Here is a 21,478-nt window from a genome sequence, read left to right as displayed (position 1 = left end):
GCCTTCGTTTTTTGCAACTTCAGGAATCCTTTTATAATACATCCAGACTGGCGTAATTTTTTAAATGTAAAAGTCCTCGACTCCGCCACAACATTTTAAAGACTGTTATAGTTTTTTATGTTCTAGAAATGCGAGAGAGAACTGCGTGAAAATGAGGTTCCGCTCGGTTCCAGTCGTAAGTTACAAAAGCATTTTTGCTCCACTCTGGGAGCTTCGTGGTTGTTTTACTGAAAAAGGACACAACTGGGATTTTACAACGCCAAATTGGCAACTCCAGAAATTCATATTTTATTTTTTTAATATAGCAAAGTCTATTGGTAAATTCGAATAGATCTAAGCGAAGAACGAATCAGAAAATTTTTACAGAATGTACTTTTGTCTATTCTTAATTGGCTTCTTCTTTCACAAAATTTCAGAAAATGTGTGTAAAAAAATTAAAAGTAAAAATGAAAAGAAATACAAGGTCATTCATTATAAATGATTGTAGTCCAAGTTGGCGTGAAAACTGAATGGTTGCCGCTCCATATGAAAATGATCAAAACTATGTGAATAAGTGAATCCATACCGTTCACACGATTGACACTATTGACAGTTCACGCCACATTAGGGTTATGTTTGTATAAAGCGGCAAAAATTTCATGACATGAACGTGGATTTCTTCGACTACAATCATTTATAACGACCCTGTATAAAAACTTTTAATGTGCAGATCAGGGGGCCAAATTATCTGGAAACGGAAATTCCTAAAACTAATTGATAAGTTTTTTTTTATCGACAGTAAACAGCAAACAGATACATTGGAACGACAAATAAATGGGGGCAAACCTTATGACAAAGTTTTCAAAGTAAAGATCCAAGTGTTTGTAAAATTTAATACTTGAGATTAAAAACTATCACTTCTTAAAAAAGATCAGGATGATAATCAGCATCAACAATGAAATCTTATTCGTGACCCTTTGCAGATAAACATTTACGCACTGATCAGATCTTTCTAAAAATTAAAAAATGTTTTATGTAATTTGTATCTTTTATCAATTTATATTCTCACAATTTTAATCAAATGTCGTTGAATAAACACCTTTCCAGTTCATTGAAGAACGGAAACGAACACTTAACCCATCATTTATTTATCATTTAGATTGTATTCCAGTTAATCCAGATGCCAGATAATTTTAACAGTTGTTTATTTTGATCAGTGATTTTCAACCTGTGAGTCACGACCCCCAAGTGGGTCGGGAAGCCTCGCTTGGGGGGTCGCGGTCCCAAGCAAGATAAAAGTAAAAAGCAAGGGTTGTATAAGGCATTCACAATCTTTTTGGGACCAAGTTGGCTATGACCATCCAGTGATTTTGTTGGCAGTACAACTAAATTCCCTAAAGGAAATTGATACTTTTTGTTAGGTTAGGTTGTTTTCAGTTTAGGGTTATATTTTCTGAATATGTACATTGTTGCCGGATCTCTTAAATCTGGTCTGTCTTTTTTAAATTAAATTAAATCGTTTAATAGAAATTTTTTATCGTAATAAAATTATTTTGGTAATTTTGACTGCTCCTTTGACGGAAATTTAAATTATTTTTACACACTTAATAAATCATTTAGTTTCTTACGAATATTAAAATAATAAATCTGGCAATGCGGTGGCAAGAAAATGTCGAACAGACACTGACAGAAAAAAAAAATGCATCCGTTGCATCACTGAATCAGTTAGTCCAACATAAAAAGAAAAAATTATAGCCAACTCGATCCCAAAAAGATCGTGAATGGCTAATAGGTCTTACATTACAATAAAAATACAATGCTTCCAGTGAGAAGGCTTTGCCTGTTTATTTTTTAATAATTTTTCGAATGGTGGTTCTATTTTTGAGATGCAAATTATCAAATCACGCTCTAATTGGAATCTATATATTTCTGTTTTTAGTTTTTAAATCCACCATTGAAGAGAATGTTAGTTTACATAGGTAGGATGCGGCAAATGGCACTAATAATTTGAAAGTTTCCCTTCCCAGCTCTGGATATTCTTCTTTTCTCTTCATCCAGAAGACGTCAATCTTCTGTGAATTAAATTCCATTTTAAGCATGCCGTCAGCAGATTTTCTTTCATCTTTGTGGTCAGATTATCCAGGTGTACTGACGTATCCAAAAAAGGATTTAGCATCCATCTTTGCAAATCTCCAGCTGCAAAGACCTGTTCCAGAAAGTAACTTAATAGTTTCTCTTCGGAATTATGCAAGCTCAGTATCATGAGCACTAACTTTCAGCGAATGGTCCGTTGCAGTTTTTTTGACAATCTTCTGAACGCAAGGGACTCGTACTCTTTGTAAAAACGTTGACCACAAGCGAATTTTTGCAATGAATCATTTGATTTGATCCTTGGCCATTAGTATGTTTTCTTCTCTCCCTTGGAAACCGTTATTTAAAATATTTAGGTGGTCAAAAAGATCAGCGAAGAGGGTCGCGTATTCAAAAAGGTTGGAAAACACCGATTTAGATGAATTGGTAAAATGTGGTATCATTTTAATCGAGGCATAAAAATGATGTTTTTTCTTAATCTAACACGTTATGGTACATATTGTCATCGAATTAACGCTTCCGGCAGAAAACCCAACTCCAACATCACAAAAGTCAAATTGTACAAAAAAAAAAACATTAAATTTGTAGTAAAATAACAATTAAAATAGACATTTATCTTTGTGTTACACTAGTTGAAAATAATGTTTTGCATTTACGTAGGTTTTTTTTTTTGGTAAATTTACATAACTAAAGCTTAATGGTACAAAAAGTTGTCCCAGTTGACCAGAATTGACTGTATTGTAAGACTTGAGCTTCTTCTCGATTGCTTTTTGTAAAACCAAAATTAAAAAATCATGCAGAAATACGTTTCTTTTTGAAATGTTATGATGATATTAAAACCTGGCCAAACAAGAACTTTATTACGCAATATTATCGCGTCAAATCGGAGATTAAAAAAATATTTACCACATCAAAGACACAAATTGCCCTTGATAGGTCTACTATATGGCATTTTTTCCATTAAAACCCATTATCTCGCCGTAATTTATATAGAAATGGGCCACCATTGTACGTCTATTAATTATTAACGTATATTGGTAGTGATGTGTGACTTGTGAGTAATTAAGTCATCGATTGGAATTGTGTCGATATATAAAAGCGTGCTGTCTCCGCACAGCTGATAACATTAGCGATTTAGGACATTGTAAGTTGGGAGAATTTGACAAATCTGTCCAACACAACGAGTCCGATCAGGAAGCTTCACAGAAATGAGTGAGTATTCAGCAGGTTTGTTTAAACCCCGTCTTATTCATTTGCAGCATCTTTACAGAAAGTCGTCTTCGCGACCGTTGTTTTGTTCGTTCTGAATGGTTATCTTCAGGCCCTCCCGGCAACATTCCTAGATGAGACTGACGTTTGCATTTTAATCTGCGACAAATGCTTCAAGAACCAGGCGCTTTTTAACTGCGCCAATCACTGTCTGGACACTGCTGGTAAAGTGGACAATTCGTGGAGGCGTCAGTGCCCCTACTTTAACAAGAACCGACCCACCTTTGAACTAATGTAAGATTTTTTAAATTACCACCAGTAACGAATCTCGACGTGTCGTAAGTTATGCAACCAATTAAACGCTGCTTCTCTCCATCTGTGTTCTCAACTGACTGTACATTTTTGAAAAAATAAAGTCCATATGTTAACTGCTTAGTTTTATTAATTCAAATGAAAAATGTATACGCTTACAAAATTAATATATTATATTCGGTAAAAGTTTACAAATACTCAACACAATGCAAAATCTTATCCTAACCATCTGTACACACTATGCCGTCCCCAAAATACATAACTGAACACAAAACAGATGCAATCACTCAGCTTTTGTTTTTGTTTTTGACTTCTTTAATTTTTTCAGTCCATCCAAGTTGCCTTTCAATAAACTGCTATAAGCCACTTGAAATTTGTTTATGTCCTTCTGGTGAATAACTGTTGCAATTTTTTTTGTCCTAGACTTTGCCCTTACTAGACATAGGTGCTCCTGTGGAGTTGGTAGTGGAGGTTTTCCTTCTCGCGGTACGGGACGGTCCTGGCCATCATCTAACAAAACTACTAATTTCAACTGATCTAATGAATCACAGACACTTACAACGTTTAAAGATCATCGTAACAGATCCGCTCTGTCTTGCTTTTTGAAACAACTTGGTGAGTTCTGTGAGGAACTAGAAGAAATTTCGAAATTATCGACATTGTGGGGTAAAAAAGTAAACGAAAATTACCGAGTCGTTTTCTAGTAACACCATCTTCCACTAATTACTCTATTTTAGTCTTAAAAGTAGTTGTTTAGCAATTCTTTTAACATAAATATGTTATGTTTGACACTTCTACTCCACGTTCACATAACCTATAATAATCAATGTGATTTTTACAGAAATCTGTAATTGCACGTCCCTTTAAAATATCGATATCTATCTCGATTGTGTAAAATAAGGCGAAAACATCCCGGTTTTTATCTGTGTTTTTATTAAATAACGTTATCTGTTATGCGGTACAATTTTTAAGCGGTTTCTTGGGGAAGAGCGCAGTTTCAATCAAAGTGGCGTCCCCTGTGGACCACTCGACACAATTTTTGTTAGTTTTCTTGCCGAAAATAACAATTACCATAAAACATTGATAAAAAGGAGAAATAATACGCGACAACTCGAAGGTCGACGTGTTTGGCTACGTGTTTTTGTTTACAATTGCAACATATTGCTTCACGATGTCTAGCCCTAGTAAGAGTGAGAGTGAATTGAAGGCCGGCCACCCCCCTGCAGGTAAGTCCAAAAAGACAACAAACAACCCCAAAATGACCAAACCGATGCCGTAACAGTCAAAGCTGGAGGGATGAGGATCACGCAGCACAAGACCAGAAAGGATTCTGGAGGCCTCACTGAGGACACCACAGGAATCACAATTTCTGGGAGCCCACCCAAACCCACGACCATTTCTGGGGCGATTCCAAAGGGACACGCCGATTTCCCGGCAGAGGCGGTGCAGAGCATCCACAAAGAGAAGCCGCCAGCCATGCATCCCATCAAACCACAGTGCCACATCCAACAACCTAGGAAGTAGAACCTCAGCAGAAATTCCAGCACGAGCTGCACCATATTTTTACATTTCTATTTGATAGACATATTAAAAGGATATAGTTTCTATAATATTTTTTGACGTGGTTTGGGATAATTATTATTGAGAGTATAGTTTAGTTTATTATAATAATGTTCAGATCATTTCTATTTAATAGAAGTTTTAGAAAGTGACGTCGCTTTAGTTCCCATCTGTCAAAGTGTTCCAACTACGCTGGTTTCGCTCTTTGTCCTTCTTTGTTAAAGGCTGGAGGTGTGCTGCCGCCACAATATCTCTACGTGTAAACAAGGATTACTAGTTTTGTTATCTTTATCGCAAATAATTCTGTTTACCTGAATTCGTCGTAAGTTCTCGACGTAACGACGGCTCTCAGTTTTGCGTCGTTTTTCACCCAATACATTTTATCTTCGTCAATCGCAGATTTTAATTCTTCATAGAGCTTATTATTGCTAATTTTATGTGAGACCATCGTGAGTCACTTCTGATGACTTTGATTCCAAAAAAAAATTTCAACGTTACTATAGCAGCGTCGTTGTTTTATCAATTTGTTACGCAGCTATTTGATTTTCTTAAGAGTAAAAAGCTCGACTATTAGACATTACGACTGTTGAGGTATAGCTGTATTACGTCATACCTACCATCGTGTTAGTAGTAAAAAAAAATATGTTAAATAAATATATCCAATACAAACTGGTACCTAAACATGATGCTGATATTGAATTGCCTTAAAACTTACCCTTATTACTTGTCACTCAAAAACACTAAGCACTAGCGGTTAGTTTTTTCTTTGATATTGCTATTTAAGCATGAACTTACTAAGCCTTTTAAAAAAATGCACACACAAATTTTATAAATTGCTCCTCATCTCAAGTATCTTTTTTAATTGATTAACAGTTTTTAAACCACGTGCACGTATATCGCTTTTTCAAGATACGTTTTAATCATTTTTGCACTTTATTTAATAAACAAAAAGTTACACAACAGTTACAGTTAAGAATAATAATATAAAAGTTTGGCTTCAAATGAACTGTTTTTTGTTGCCTTCAAGCATCAGAGAAGTACCAATACTAATTAAATCACTTTTTATGTTTTGTCCATATGTATTTATTTATTTATTGTTCTTACTAAATTCGTACATCAAACTTTTTCATTATTTATTGAATACCTAGTAACAAATGTACCGCTCGATAATTGAAATGGAACACTACCGCGACTAGCGGTGGTAGCACTAGCGACCGTAAAAATTTTATAAAGAAAAGTTAACAAAAGCATTATCCTAGGTAAGTAGGTATGTGAAAACGATCTTATGCTTGACATAAAATAAAATTGGGAAAGGTTACTTCTGCAAAGCAAATGTGAGGCTGAAGTTTATAGCACAAGCAGGTAGGTACATTGTTTTTTTATTATTTTAAATTAAAAACAGTGTTTTATATGTAATAGTTCCTCTACGTGCTTGATGTACAACTATACCGCTTCTGGATATACCTACCACTTATTAATTCCCTGGAATCCCATTCACATTTTTCAAATAATGCTTCTAACTCGTCTAAACTACTTAAGTAATCCAAACGACTTAATAACTGTTATACCGGATTGCAGTATGGTGAGCGAGGAGGCCAAGAACCTCACCGACGATTGTTGCTCTGTGAAGACGAGTATGATGTCCTCCATACCCCAATTTAATTGTCCTTGCGTCCAAGCTCTGCGAGCAACACGATGGGTTGGATTTAACAATGGACGTCTAGAATATGTCCTGACTTAGTTTGCATTAATGAAGTCCTGGTCCAATCGCGAGTGAGGAAATCACAACCTCAGTGGCAGCTCGTAAAGCATTATTAATGTGAGCAGCATTGTGTCCGTGTGTTGGATTTTATCTAATCTCACATAAGTACCTACTGATGATGTTAAGACCCTGAACAACCTCCTCCATGCCAAAAACTAACACTATCGGTATCCCTAAGCCTCTGTATAGAGTGTTCTGTTTATGGCACTGTATGAAATATTAAAAAACCTTGTAGCTTCCTTTGAAAAGCTCCATTTTGAATACGTTGAGCAGTATTTAAAACGTCTTCACTTAAACGACGCTAAACCATTTTTTGAAATTTATTGGGACCAGGACCAGCGTTAAGATCAATGTATTAAATTTAGAGTCATTTTTAAACACTAAACAATCAAATTGATATGATTTAAAATCTTCTGATATTTTTTGAAAGGAAAAAAGTAGCATTCAGAAATCCAATTAACAAACAAATTATTTAAGTATATAAAAAAAAACACGATAAGAAATCTGAACTACAAAAATTTGGAATGCAGGGTCAGGTTGCGTATTTTGAACCAGTTTTAACTTTTTTCATTTTTACTTGAGAAAAACTAAACAATAAATCGTCAAAAACCGGTGGAATTTATCTATAGCAAATTTTTGCAATGTCCTATGTTATTTAAAATTTTTGCATACCTAATATTGATCTACTGTAGGGCTGCTTTTTTTTTAATCCTCTCCTAAATTGTCCTTTTTTTTGTACGAAACTAGGATTCCTCGAAAGGAATGAGAGGATGACGAAGTAATGTACAAACTATTTTTTTAACATTTACCTACTTTGTTGAAAGCACAGTCGCAAGTGTAATTTTCCTTAGATGATCCTACTCCTACTAGTTGTTTGATACAAGATTCGTGCACACACTCTCATCAGTCATCCATCACTCATCATCATCAGTCAACATATTCACCCTCTGCGCTAAATTATGTCTTCCACGATAGATTCTGCACAAATTTGGCAGTAGGTATACTATTCTTGAACGTTGAATACTGGCGGAGTTTTGGAGTGCTTGGCATTTGAGGATCTTCGTTTCATCACACACTTTTGTTGATTCCTACATCGGCGTTTCATTTTATTCGTCGAAAGGTTTATAGCAAAGAATAATACAACATGATCAACAAAAACAGAGATTTCGGCTGCCGACTTATACAAAGCCGCTAAAGATATTAGGTATTACTGATACAAACTCTCTACTAAATCTCCCATTGCTCTTTCAAGGAACCGCATTCACCTGGTGGACTGGAGTGAAATGCGGTATTACTCGTACCTATAGTAGGTTTTTAACTCCTGATGCTATGTTAATCAAACAGTCCTTTTAATTAATGTAAAGAAAATAATTTTTAAGGGTAAAATAAAATTGTAATTTAGGTATACCTACTTTTAAATAAAATTAATAACCAATTATGTAGAGTCGATGGACAAATAAAACTGGGACAAAAATGACGATCACATAAATTCAAAATTTACAAATCTCCATCGTTTAATTACGGCTTTATCACAAATAAATTAACTTTGGTATGACATAATTATCCAACCAGTGACAGGTCTCGTCAAGAACAACAAAATTGTTATGTATCATTTTTTCAAAATATAATTTTCATTTCAGTATTTTACCCCCACATACAAACATTGTGTTTTTTCGCTCTGCGGCCGAGGTGACATAAGAGGATTGAATTTTTAGTTAGTGTTATCCGACTCCGTTTAGGTACCTGTTGATTTCGTGATTTGAGCAAAAATTTTGTGAAAATGGCACGTTTATTTTCGAATACCTAGTGAATAGATAGATATTGTGTGGTGTTTGGTGAAGCGCGCGCGAGTACTCTTCAAGCCCAGAGAATTTCGGTGCGACTTCTTCTTGTGGGCGGTAAGTACATGAAGGAATTAATATATTCGGTCCCAATTGATACGATTGAAGATTGAAGTTTTAACGCTCCACAACTCCGCACACAAAATCAACTTTGAAGCAATTTGAAGTCTTTTGGTTGGTTAGTGGGCACCTCCTAAACGGAGGTCGGTGACATGTGACATTTTATTTTTTAAATAAGTATAATAATTAAGAACGGGTGAAAATGCTAAAAAGAGTGGAAGAATAATTTCGCCGGCGCCTTCAGTAGGTATTGTACCTATTGACAATAACGGCGGTCACTTTGAACAATGATTATTGATTAGTGATTACTCTGATTACTTCATGAGTATCGTCTCGGCGATACAAAGTCGTTGGCGTTTCCAAACGACTTAGTTCAATTTGAAATGTGATTGTGAATGAAACAAATTCGTGTGATTTTCTAGATTTACTTTGATGTTACTTCGTACAACAATACTGACCAACTCTTACACTCAGGGGACGCCCACCCTTATACAAGTATACAAGTGGGTGGGGATGCTAATCCCCTGAGGTGCAGAGAGAAAGAGAGGTACTATGGCGGACAATAAATTTAGGCCGGCCTGTCATTGAGTTGACATCAAAATGTGAAGCTGGCATTATGTTCAACTAACCCCATTTTCGATTTTTGTCATTCTTGTCATCGTGACAGCGATAATCAAAATTAAAATTGGGAAAAGAAGCGTGCACAAGAGAGAAGTGCTACTACAAATCAGTTATGCTAGCGCGTCATGATCTGTAAGTTACGAAAAAGGCGAAGGAAACGCCAAACAGCTTGAAAACCTTCAGTTTGACAAACTGACACATCAGTCATAATGACAATAAATGGTCGCTTGCATTGACTTTTTTGAAATGTCAAAAATTTGCCGGCCTAAATTTATTGTCCGCCATAGTACATAACAAAAAAAAAATAGACGGTATTGAACAAGGTACACTAATTTAGGTATTAGTGTATATAAGACATTTTATCATAATCTTAGGTAGGGGCGATTCATTAGGGTCACTTAAATAAGTATTTATTAAATTGTTTTGTTTTCATTTAATATCTACCATATGATTCCTTTTTTCTCCTCCACCCTTATCATTATAGGTCACAGCAACGGGTGCAACAATTAGACGTTGTTATCAAAAAACAATTGAAAGTTTTCTGGCATTTGTTTTTTGTTCTTCGCTTATCGAAGCAAGTAATCCCCATAGGTGAGTAACAAAATTTGTGTCGAATCTTTCAACACTTTTAATTGAATCGCTTAACTTTTGAGCAACCACACCACCACTACCAAATAATTTGGTATCCATAAACAGAAAATTACCTCTCCGCTGTGTGATTTGTAGCGATAAAAGCATCCATAGTACCACATTAACATTGGAAAAGTAACAATAAAATTTTTCCTGTATAGTCTTTACACTTTAATTTTCCTATAGTAATTAAATATTTTAATTGCACACATTCATAGGAAAATTCTGAATCTAAATCTTTTTTATATTCTTTTAGCCACAATGTTGCAACAAAATCTGTATCACTTAAATTCCTTAAATTTAAGAAAAGTTCTAAGCCATCTTTGATATGTAGGTAATCTCGTTATGCATTGTTGCGTTCATTAATGTCACTAATAAACAGATTTATTTATTATCAGGCAATATGCGTTCTCTAATTGGTACGCCATTTTTTCACTAAAGTGTCGTTCTTTGTCTTGCCATGTTAAAAAAAAAAATTTGTTACATAATTTCACATCTTTGAATTAACACTGACAATCAGAAAAGATTATACAACTCCTTGACCATATTTAATTTAAGTAAATGAACAGAACATGGAACGAATTTAGAAAATTTGTTGTGTTACTTGTGTTGGAGAATTCGTGCTACCAGACATGTTGCTAGAATCGTCATTGGCCTCTGATTCAATTTTTGATATCTAACTATAGTTCTTGGAAAGTCTATAAAATCGCATATTCCATATCAAATCAAATTTTGTAAAGCATTTAGCAGTAGCATGTACCGAATAAGAAAAGCTAATGATGGTGGCTGACGATGAAATAAACACCAAAAATACTATGATCGGTGAAGCATACATGATACATAGTCATAGTAGAACAGATCATAATACTCGTAAACATGATAATTGACAAATTTCTTTATTTTTTTCTTTGTAAACAATTTTTCAAGTTAAAATTTTGAGGTTAGGAACGTTTTTTGAAAAGAAAATGGAATTTTTTAAAATGAAAATTGCTGAGTCCCACATTCAAAAGTTAATATGAGATAAATGTAGGGATGTTTTATTTTCACACTTGGACTATTTTGCCCAAAAATCTTGATGCTGTCAGTGAAGAGTAGGGGGAAAAATTTCATCAAGATATCAAAGAAATAGAGAGGATAGCAAGGCCGCTGAAACTGAAACATGATGGCAGATTACTGTTGGAATCTAAAAACGGGCGTGGATACAAAACAGTGGAAAAAGTAGTGTTAAAACGATGCTTTCAAGAAAAATGAAAATGTGCATCACAAAGACATTTGTGAACGTTTGCACAACATTCATTCGTAGTTATTAAGGATGATTTTTCAGCTGGAAAAAAATAATATGGCCAAGGTTAATTAAAATATTGCAGATATCCAAGTATTTTCTTTTTTGCCTAAGTAGTTGTTTCCGATTTTTGCGTGGCAGAAAAAAAAAGAAGGTACCCAGATGCTCTTAACATGTATGAAGTACATATTTAAAACTCTATTCACAAAGTCAAACCTTGTAATTTTTTGACCACAAAAATTTGATAGGTGTTAAACAAGTCGTTTTAACTACGAACGTTACAGGTGGCAATTTGTATGTATTTTTATAACATTTCTTTGACTCTGAAGCTATTTTTAGAGCGCCGAGTTTGTCCGTGGAATCTAGTAAAAGTGAGCTACATTAAATAATGTTTATTTATAATTTAGTACACCGTCAGAGAAATAGGTACACCATTTACAACACATTGCTAGTACAAATATGATATAAACAATAACAATGCGACAGTGGGGTCAGACAGTGGTGGGAGGTGCGGAAAGGCTGCGGGTTAGGGTGGACATGGTTTGGCACAACACCGTATGCAAGCACGCGCCTTGACGGCAAAAACCGAACGAGTGAGAAGGAGATTGAGGCTCTACTAGAGAACTAAATTACTCTACACTGCCAACCTCAAGTATTTCTTGAACAGCTCGGTGCTAACACAGACCTGTGATATAGATATTATCTAAACATACACTAAAATTAGCTTGGGTTAATTTCATTAATTTACCTACTACTCTAAGCTCCACATTAATAAATATCTAAAACATTATATACTTTTTCTTTACTTTTTTTTAACAATATGTACATTTCCTCGAAATGTAGCTGAATGTTCTCTAGATAGCTTAGTTATGGCAGATTAAACTCAGAAGGGCGCCCGGGCCGCTCGTGATCGAATTTCGACTAATGTGAAGGGCTCGCACACACTCAAGTCTCGCAAAGACCAGTCCTAAGCCATTGCAAAAACCGCTCGCACGCAACCGACAAAATAAATTATCTTCTACATAAACTATATAGTATTAACATGTACACATTTATCTCGTTAAAAAATAATAAATAAAATCTTTGGTAAATTGTAAACAACCTACGTAAGCTCTCTTAAAATAATGCACATTTCCCTAATACGTATCATTACGTGTGTTTGTGTGTTACGTTGAAAAGTGATTGGTAAACCTCATACTTGTGTCTAGTGTGGGTCGCCGTCCGGGCGAAGAAATAAACGATTCGACGCAACGGCCTACACTAAATCTATTGCAAATTCCCACAATATCACAATACAAATAAATCATAATTCAAACAATGACGATATTGTATGAATGAGTCCCGATGAAGGGCAAGTCCGGCCAGGGAAGAACAAACCGCAATATAAGGCTTCTGCTAAGTGCGTCAATTTAATAAAAAGTTCACAATATATAATTAACATTAGTGGCCAACCTCGACCGACTTGCGTGTTTACTCTCTTGATATTTACAGAGCATAGGCCATTCAGTGACTAGAGTTAAGACAGGTAATTTTGGCGTCTCAGCGTGAAATCACAGACACCCCAAATAGCCCCACTTCACAACTCGCACCCCTAGATGCCGCTTTACCGACATTTAATCGAATGAAATGGGGCCGATGCGACGTTAGTTTACGAATTAACATAGAAATTTATATCAAAAGACCAATCTCAGATCTGATCGTCACATACAAAATACAACCGATCAAAATAAATCTCTGCATCTGTAATAATAACTAAATAAACTTTGCTCCATATAATAAATATTATCAATAACATTGTAACATGAGTACTGGCGCTTTACTTTCTTATTTTTACAAAATTAAAGCTTTCAAGCTTATGGTTTCTTCGAGTCGATTATTTGAACTAAAGGGACATAATGAGGGATAATTAAAGGGTTTGGTAAAGTTATTCAGCGACAAAGCGTGAGGGGTTGAACTCTTTGTTGATAAACGAGAAACCCCTGAATTCTTCCTGGTTGATCGTTTGGAGCACTTCATTGCTGACTGGCGTTAAAACCGGATCCTCCTTGGTGAACTCGGCGTCGAAGTTCAAGGCGTCCTTCTTGCTCTTCTGCAAAACAAACGGTCACGCAAGCCCGACAACTCGACCGCACTCACGATTTTCGGCTTGAAGGGTGGTTTGACTTTTCGCTGTTCGAGGGCGGCCCAGTCCATGTCCCTGAAGAACGGATGCACCCTGATGGCCAGCTCGCCGCCGTGCGCCACCATGCAACCCAACCTCCTGCTCGGATTCTTCGTCATGAAGCCCTTCAATATGCTAACAGCGTCTTTGCTCAACCACACGGGGTACAGGACGTCGTCGTGCAAGATCGACTCGAACAAGTCGTCTTCGTTGTCGGACTCGAACGGCGGCTGGCCCGCCATCATTTCGTACATCAGCACCCCCAGAGCCCACCAATCGACGCTCGCACCGTACTCCAACTCCTGAAAAGTACAGTGGTAGAGTGCTAAATCTCGCGCGTCGGACGCGACCAGTACTTGAAGGATCTCCGGCGCGATGTAGTCGGGAGTCCCGCAAAAGGTCGTGGTCGTGATCCCCTCCAAAATTCCCTCCTTGCACATCCCGAAATCCGCCAGTTTACAGTGACCCTCGGCGTCCAATAAAATGTTATCTAACTTGAGATCTCTGTAAACCACGCCGTGTTTGTGCAGGAATTGTAAAGCCAGAGTGACCTCGGCTGCGTAGAACCTGGCTCTAGGCTCGTCGAACTTGCGCGCCCTCTGGATTTGGAACATCAAGTCGCCCCCGTTCACGTATTCCATGACGAAAAACAAGCGATCTTTTGTCTGGAAACAAGAAAGGAGAGCCGTGAGGAAGGGATGCTTGGCGGCCAAGGCCAGAATTCGCTTCTCCGTCATGGTGCAGTCGACGTCGTCGTCTTGGATGATGACGTCTTTTTTCAGCACCTTCACGGCGTACACTTCTTCCGAGTCTTTCTTCTCCGCCAGCATCACCTTGCCGAAACTGCCCTTCCCCAGCACCTTGATAAAGTGGAAGTCTTCCAAGCCGACCTTCGACTTGCCCTTGCGCTCTGCGCCGTCGCCACCTAAAACTCAAATTAACTTTGTGCCGTCACGGATGTGCCTCTGGTTACCGTTATTTGATAATTTCTCCTCCATCATCTTGGTCAGTCGTTCTTCCGCGTTCTCGAGCTCGTCTTCTTGGCCTTGGTTGTCCGATTGCCCTTCGAAATTAGCACCGTTCGCGCCCGATCCCGAAACATATTTACTCCGCCTTGGGGTCTGCTTGTCGGGGGAAACACCTGCAAAGCGTCAGATTAAATCGGGAAAAGAATCGCGCATCGCTGACATACCGATCGCCGACAGGATCTCGGCCATTTGCTTCGTATTGATGCCACAATTATTCGCTACATTTTTCTGACAGCGTTTATGCACGTTTAAGGAACAAACTTCACATTGGAGTCCTTGACGGATTAAACCGTACAACAACGAACCGCAATGATCACAAAATGTGAATCTTTTGTAATTGTGGACCACGAAACGGTGCGGCACGTTCACATTAAATCTTGTACTTTGTTGACTAGACTGCAAACGGAGCCAAAGGAAATATTTAAGATTTGGTACGGGCAAGGTCAAGTTCATAATTAGTGTTTGCTTATACAACACACTTTTATTGTTCTTACTGCCGATAATAGGCTAGTCAATATTGTATGAGCAAAACTTCCGAGTGGATTTTTTGGCGTGGAATCTAATTACCTCATCTTTCATCCCTGGACATTTTGTAACGACTAGAAGATGGCATCGTTTATGAACAACGCAGGTGCACACTGCAAGAAATTTCTGTTTAGATCCTCGTTTCCAAAAAAAGAAAAGTTTAAGCGTAATGATCGATTAACTAACACCGAATTACTGAAAAGAAAAATGATGGAACTGAGAGTTCGTTTACTGAGATGGGAAGCTCGTTTACTCGACATGATCGCATGACAAAGAAACAGTTAGAGATATTAATGAGAAAGAGAGAAGGAAAAATGCAATAAACTTACAATAAAATTTAAAAAGCTATAAAAGACAGAGCCATGCCGTTGTTGCTGCAAATCAAAAATTAAATTAATCGATTAATTGTTCACCAAATCCAGAACTTGGTCACATGCTATAAAAAGTCAAAGCTACCACACCTATCAAAGACGTAGTGTGTCGCCCTCCGGCGCTGGAAACTGTCACCACCGCAGCGTCCGGAGGGCGTTTCGTCAAACTCTATCTCAAAAAAATAAATAAAATAAAACAAAAAAAGCAAAGCTGCACTATATACACGTTTTGTACAGGACCATGCAGCTGACGGCTTCGTACCTTGACACTGATAGCCTTGCTTGCCCAAACCCCTGAAAACAGAACCACCATTGTGAAGTTAATCGCCCCGGAAACAGACACAATTTTGTTATTACATTTTAGAATCCGTGCAAGAAACCTCGCAACTTACCAGATAAAATCGCGACAGTGCGAACAGAAGGTGGGCTGGCGGAGGAAGGTCGCCATGAATTTGTGACCGTTAACTTGGTGGACCCTCCGTCGCATGGCGCCCCTTCTTCGATTGAAGCCTTGTCGTTCCTTGAACTCGCGAGGTTTAGCTCCATGGTAATCTGCAAGGAGAGGTGTGAGCGCCCTTCCACGCGAAGAAGTGGTATTTACCTTTCGTTGTCTTCAGGTCTATTCTAACGTGGAGACGGCCTTTCGGTTCTAAATTTACCTGGAATGGCAGAACAGTTAGTAAATAAATTGACGATACATGCATATATTAGTTTCATTAGATCTGGCAAGATGCCGACGTTTCGTCACCGCCTTCAAGAACTATCTCAAGGCGGGGATTATTTACTGGATGAGTCAGCGATCGAAAGAATCTCAAAAATTCAGAGTTGCACTTTTTTGTTTTGTTTACCGGAATCGAAAAAACAAACTCTTCTTGGCAGCAAAATAAATAATTTATGTGGAATTTTTGGCGCTGATGTCGAATCTAATTCGCGATTTACCGTGAATCTTCTAAAATATTGCTGTTACCTAACGGAGGGGCTTCCGCAACTCGTAAAATTGTACAGATGACACGCTAAATTTATCATTTTTCAAATTACATCAACCAGGAAATATTTCTGGATGACTCAAGCAAATATTTATCACGCTTTTTCAAAATAAATAGTCCTCAGTGTCAACCCGTCTTGATCCGAAGGTCCTTTAAAAAACGTAGTCCTTCGATTATTTTTTGAACCGTGCGGTACACACATTTTTTCACTAAAATCTGAACATTTTTAAAGTGACAAATGATCTCTATTTTCCACGATTAATAAATATGTATCTCATTTTTGACCGTCAAATTCTTTCAGCAACTCTATTGGACCCGTCATTCTTTAGCAATTTTCGCCCCTGTTATGCAAGAACTTTTTTTAATCGGATAATTTTCTCGCTTCAACGAAAGCTACATTTGACTAAAAAAATGTGTTGTTAAAACAGAAAATTATCCACAGAAAAAAGTTCCAGCGCAATTCGACCAGATAATTTTACGGCTGGATTAAAAGACACAAAATATTGGTTTTATTTTATCACTTGTTGAAACAAATAACGTTGGTACAGTAAACAGCCAAAGATGTATAATCGCTGTAACAAAGGAAGGTACCTTTTTATCGACGTCAAACTAACAACAATGCAATTTTTTGCCTATTTATTACAGAGGAATAAAATTATCAATATGATAATAATTATAATAATCATAACTTTGGATTTTCCCATTTGTAAGTGCTATTTTTAGTAACACAATAAGTGGTTGGTCCATTGAATAACATGGAGAGGACACTGCACGTAACGACTTAATCGCAATGGAAAAACTTCTGTACCATTCACGTCTAGCTTCTTTTTGTATTTGTTTATTGGATTTGAAGAATTTAACTCATTGAAGTCTTTGTCGCTACTCATTTACACCGTTAATAATGGGTCGTGAGCAATTTACCATAAAACCATAATAGCGGTGTTGTAGTTAATAACAATAACAACATGCCCATTACAAATTATGGCACGGTCTCAAGTACACACAACGTAATAAATGGTCGTGCCATGCATTCTTTGTAATAAATAACCTAATTTTGTGGCACACATCCTCAGGTGCATTACAACAATTAGGAGACTCTCCAAAAAACAATGTAACAGGATAATCGTTGAAAAGTAGTTTTTGAAGAGGGGTTATGACACTCGTGAAGGTGATTGGCATGATGAAAATATTATTTGGCATGCACTACCGGGCTGATAGTCCACATGACCAGTGCAACTCTATGACTGTACATCCTGTTTTTGTTTTTTGAAATCCTACACTTCGGAGTTCCACCATTAACAGAAAACGTTCCGCTTTGATTTTACTTCAATTAAACTTAAATCAAGCACTGGTCAATAAATAATGTGTCAAGTATTAATTGTTAATTAAGCATGGTTTTTTATGACGAATATACTTTTCCACAGTAGGGAGACGTCTTAATTCAGAAATTGATGCATTTCAATTAATCTTTTCGTAAACAAATATTTATGAGGGCATATGAATTACAAATTGCTGTTACATATGGAATTTATAATTTTACTGTGTTCTCTAAACGGTGGAAACTTTTACTGCTCTAGAAGGAAGTTCTAAAATGAGAATTTTTGGATCGTGCATTTTCCAATATATACTTGCATGCGTCAGAGTCCTACAAAAGGTCAACATTTGGAGCATTTAAGCTGGCGGAAAAGAATGTTTAAGACATTAAAGAACACTTTGTAGATTCAAATCGGTAAACATTAATAAACGCCACTGTTAGTTCGTTCTGACTGAACTAGTGCCTTGAATATATTCTCAAATTGAGCGATAGGGAAAATTTGATATTACAATATCAATATCTGGAAATTAAAATACATCCATGAGGTGACACAAGTTCTTGTGTCGATGTATCATCTATCAATAATATAAAGAGTTTTAAAACAACCAGATTAAATAATTCATTTGATATTATCAAGATAAATAGGTGCCCAACATTGATTTTCGCATTCAATTTTTCAAAAGGGTCTTTTTGTTGTTGTATTTATTTTTTATTTCATCTAAACTAAGCGAAATAATGTAAACAGACAGCGACTTAAAAGCGATTTTATTTTGGTATTTAATAGTCTGTTTTAGAGTGCATACCTCAATATTTATGAAAATTCGCAACAATGGATTATTTTACGTAATGAATACAAATTTGTAAGACAGGCTTGGAACAGGATTCGGTTTGTTGTTGAAAAAAATAAAATTATCTTCGAGGTGAACATAACCTTACTTATTAAATAACGGACGAATTACATAATAGGAATATATTTTTACATGTTCCATTTGCCAAATTATAATAAATTTACAATTCATTGACGACCTACTTTTAATTTAATTTAAAGAATATCACAAGATTTGAAATTTCGGCCGATGCTGCCAACTCTAAAAAATACAACTATGATTTCCACTGAAGTAAATTATTTGAGATTTCTATTTCGCACATTTACATCGAAAATAAAATGAAACCATAACAGATCTGACTTGGCCAGGTCTAGTTGAGCCAATCTGGACTTCTTGTAGCGTCAGGTCATCACGACCACAACAAGTACTAAAATATTGACGGAATTCTACGCTAATTTACTTCAGTGAGTCGTTCGTATTTTTTACGGTTGGTAGTAACTAGCGCCATTGTTGAGTCGCCAGCATTATTTGAAAATTTTGTGCAAAATGTTTGATAATCCACGTTTATCTTTGTTTCACGGTTAATTTGTGTCGTCGCAATTTCCCTCAATGAAATGTAAAACAACATATTTAAATGGTACGTGTTATACCGTTATACAACCACATGCCGCAGTATCACCGTGAACCAGGTTAGGTTTATATTTTTTCTTGTTTTTATGTTATTTACCCATAAAACGGGCTCCCCTCTTGTTTTCTCTTACAGTGTCATGGTCACCACACAAAATAAGGTGTTCCTGCAATCTGTTTCACGCGAACAATTTTAATGTTAATTGATCTGAACATTCACCGACCGGTTTCGCCCTACCCAAAACCTCAACAAGCGCCCCCTTAAAACCCAACACAGACATGCTTCACTGTATTGTTCATTTTGTTATCAACTTTTACTTGACAAAACAAATTATGTACCATTGTTAATGCCTCGATAAACTGCGACCGACTTGTGCAAAGATCTTGGTTCGAATGGACACATTTTAATTATTATTGCGGATTATTTAAGAAAATGTTTAAACAGTTATAAATTTAATTTTTGCAATAAACAACAGACCAATAAAAGCTGAATACATAAAAACTCAATAAACATCAAACAAAATACACTAAATTTACCAACTCATTGAACGATTACGATTCTACAATAATTAACAAACTGCAATAAAAAATATATTACTCCTGAATTGCAAACTGGATTCATTTTGAAACGGTCGATTCATAGTCTTCTAATGTAACGTCAATCACCCTGTAAAGATTGTAACTATTTATTACTACCAAGCGGCCCTGGAGTATTTATAGTTGAGCATTTGAAAATCTTTTTCTTGTTGGTAGTTTTCTGAGCGTACTAGTTTTTTGCGAACTGCAAAATTGCAAGAAAAAACTACAACCGGTAAATGATTCATCAAGAAAGTGGTAGAATTCCTTTTATTAGTACCAAGAAGCAGTCCATGTTCAGACAGTCATGCACATTTTCAAAGTCAAATGGTCAATTACTCAATCCATTTATACAATCTCTAAAATATTCTGCAGACTGTAGTTGACAATTGCTACAGTAACAAGAGTTGATTCGATTAAACTCGTTGGGTTTATTGATTTGAATCAAATATAAATCGATTCAAATAATTCGTATCAATCTAAATCGACTAGATTAGATTACTCGGATTTAATCCACTATTTTTTTAATGAAATATCGATTTGTCAGTTATCCTGTAACTGGACTTCCACTGTTACATTTACGACCGAGATCGATTTTCTCCTTTTTCTTGTTTGCATATTTTAAATCCTTCAAACTCGTGTGACCTCCTGCAAGTCAAGACTTTCTTCAAAAAGCTTCAACGCCAACGAGAACAACGTTTTGTGGAGTGATAAGATAACGCACGGAGTGTTGTTTTGGATTTTTTCGAAAGTGTTAGTTGTTGTTTTTGGGTCAGCGCGAGCGTTGTTGTATTGGAAATAAACTCCGGTGAAGATTTCCCAATAGCACTTAACGTGTGAATTCGATAAAACCGAAATCGATTTATTTTTGGTGTAACCCCGGCTCGTGCTCGCCTGTTGTTCTTTGTCGTGTTTACGTCTGTGGTGGCGGCGGACGGACTCACCCAGAAGTCGGCCTCGTCCTTCTCCCTGTTGAGGAGGTCCTCGAAGGGAATGCTGCAGTTGGCGACGAAGACGTCGGGCGGGATGGCAGCGTCGTGAAAGACGGTGAGCGTGAGCGTCTTGGCGTTGACGACGCCATGCTCGAAGTACTCGTTCCAGACGGGATCGAGGGTCTTCTGCCTGGTGGTGGTCTGGGCGACGTGGGTGTCGTCTACGTCGATGGTAACGTAGGGGTCCATCAGCTGGTCGTCGGCCGCCTTGCCGAACGTCATGTTGTGGCGCTTCGAGCAGTCCGTCGGCCGTAAGCCCTGAGCCTCGCATATTTTGACGCGGACGGTCCCCGTGAACATTGGGAATGCGCGACACCACCAGCTAGGAGTTAGTTCACTGACGCGCACACCACATCAACACCCGCAGCTACATACGGACACGGAGCGATACGAACACCACCACTTCTTGACAGCAGCCATGGACGACGAGCGACGACGACGGCGCTCCCGAATTCCCGATCTCTAGACACCGCTCCCACAATGCTCAGCGGGCGCCTCCGCGGCCGCGAACACCCAGACCGGCCATCGCCGTCTCTGGCGCGCGGGCTCGCGCACAGATGGCGGCACCGACAAAGGCCGACCGCTCTCTTCGGACCTGCTATACCGGGAGCGATCAACAAGTCTGCGACAATCCGACTGATCAACTCACTTTATGTCTCACTGTCTTAAAATGTAAAATAAATTGTTTTAAAAACAAATAAAACATATATGTTAAGGTGGTTT

At 37.2% G+C, this 21,478-nt stretch overlaps 3 protein-coding genes and 3 long non-coding RNA genes across 6 annotated transcripts; 3 read left to right on the top strand and 3 right to left on the bottom strand.

The window, feature by feature from the left end:
* The first annotated feature begins 3,042 nt into the window (after positions 1-3,042).
* LOC138123551 (uncharacterized) lies at positions 3,043-3,707 on the top strand. Its single transcript, XR_011156852.1, has 2 exons — positions 3,043-3,282; positions 3,330-3,707. It is a non-coding gene; the product is annotated as an uncharacterized lncRNA (long non-coding RNA).
* On the bottom strand, positions 3,702-4,440 carry Srp14 (signal recognition particle 14). The gene is made up of 3 exons (XM_069038303.1): positions 4,281-4,440; positions 4,151-4,223; positions 3,702-4,101 (listed from the first exon to the last, which is right to left on the bottom strand). The coding sequence occupies exons 1-3, from the start codon at positions 4,302-4,304 to the stop codon at positions 3,875-3,877; spliced, it is 324 nt and encodes a 107-aa protein (XP_068894404.1). The 5' UTR covers positions 4,305-4,440; the 3' UTR covers positions 3,702-3,874.
* A 135-nt stretch (positions 4,441-4,575) lies between these two features.
* LOC138123549 (death-associated protein 1) lies at positions 4,576-5,300 on the top strand. The gene is made up of 2 exons (XM_069038304.1): positions 4,576-4,817; positions 4,874-5,300. The coding sequence occupies exons 1-2, from the start codon at positions 4,763-4,765 to the stop codon at positions 5,113-5,115; spliced, it is 297 nt and encodes a 98-aa protein (XP_068894405.1). The 5' UTR covers positions 4,576-4,762; the 3' UTR covers positions 5,116-5,300.
* LOC138123550 (uncharacterized) lies at positions 4,718-5,881 on the bottom strand. The gene is made up of 3 exons (XR_011156851.1): positions 5,867-5,881; positions 5,463-5,764; positions 4,718-5,404 (listed from the first exon to the last, which is right to left on the bottom strand). It is a non-coding gene; the product is annotated as an uncharacterized lncRNA (long non-coding RNA).
* Positions 5,882-11,724: 5,843 nt separating this feature from the next.
* On the bottom strand, positions 11,725-21,303 carry Pkc98E (Protein kinase C). The gene is made up of 10 exons (XM_069037609.1): positions 20,708-21,303; positions 16,034-16,091; positions 15,825-15,984; positions 15,695-15,726; positions 15,104-15,174; positions 14,701-14,932; positions 14,482-14,649; positions 13,865-14,433; positions 13,484-13,810; positions 11,725-13,436 (listed from the first exon to the last, which is right to left on the bottom strand). Exons 1-10 carry the CDS (start codon positions 21,053-21,055, stop codon positions 13,272-13,274), a joined length of 2,130 nt encoding a protein of 709 aa, XP_068893710.1. The 5' UTR covers positions 21,056-21,303; the 3' UTR covers positions 11,725-13,271.
* LOC138123088 (uncharacterized) lies at positions 19,044-21,470 on the top strand. The gene is made up of 2 exons (XR_011156707.1): positions 19,044-19,249; positions 19,324-21,470. It is a non-coding gene; the product is annotated as an uncharacterized lncRNA (long non-coding RNA).
* Positions 21,471-21,478: the final 8 nt, after the last annotated feature.

This window comes from Tenebrio molitor, chromosome 2 (genome assembly GCF_963966145.1).
Source record: "Tenebrio molitor chromosome 2, icTenMoli1.1, whole genome shotgun sequence".
NCBI classification, from domain to species: domain Eukaryota; kingdom Metazoa; phylum Arthropoda; class Insecta; order Coleoptera; family Tenebrionidae; genus Tenebrio; species Tenebrio molitor.
Note: the sequence above shows the minus strand (reverse complement) of the source record. Positions and strands in the feature narration are given on the sequence as shown.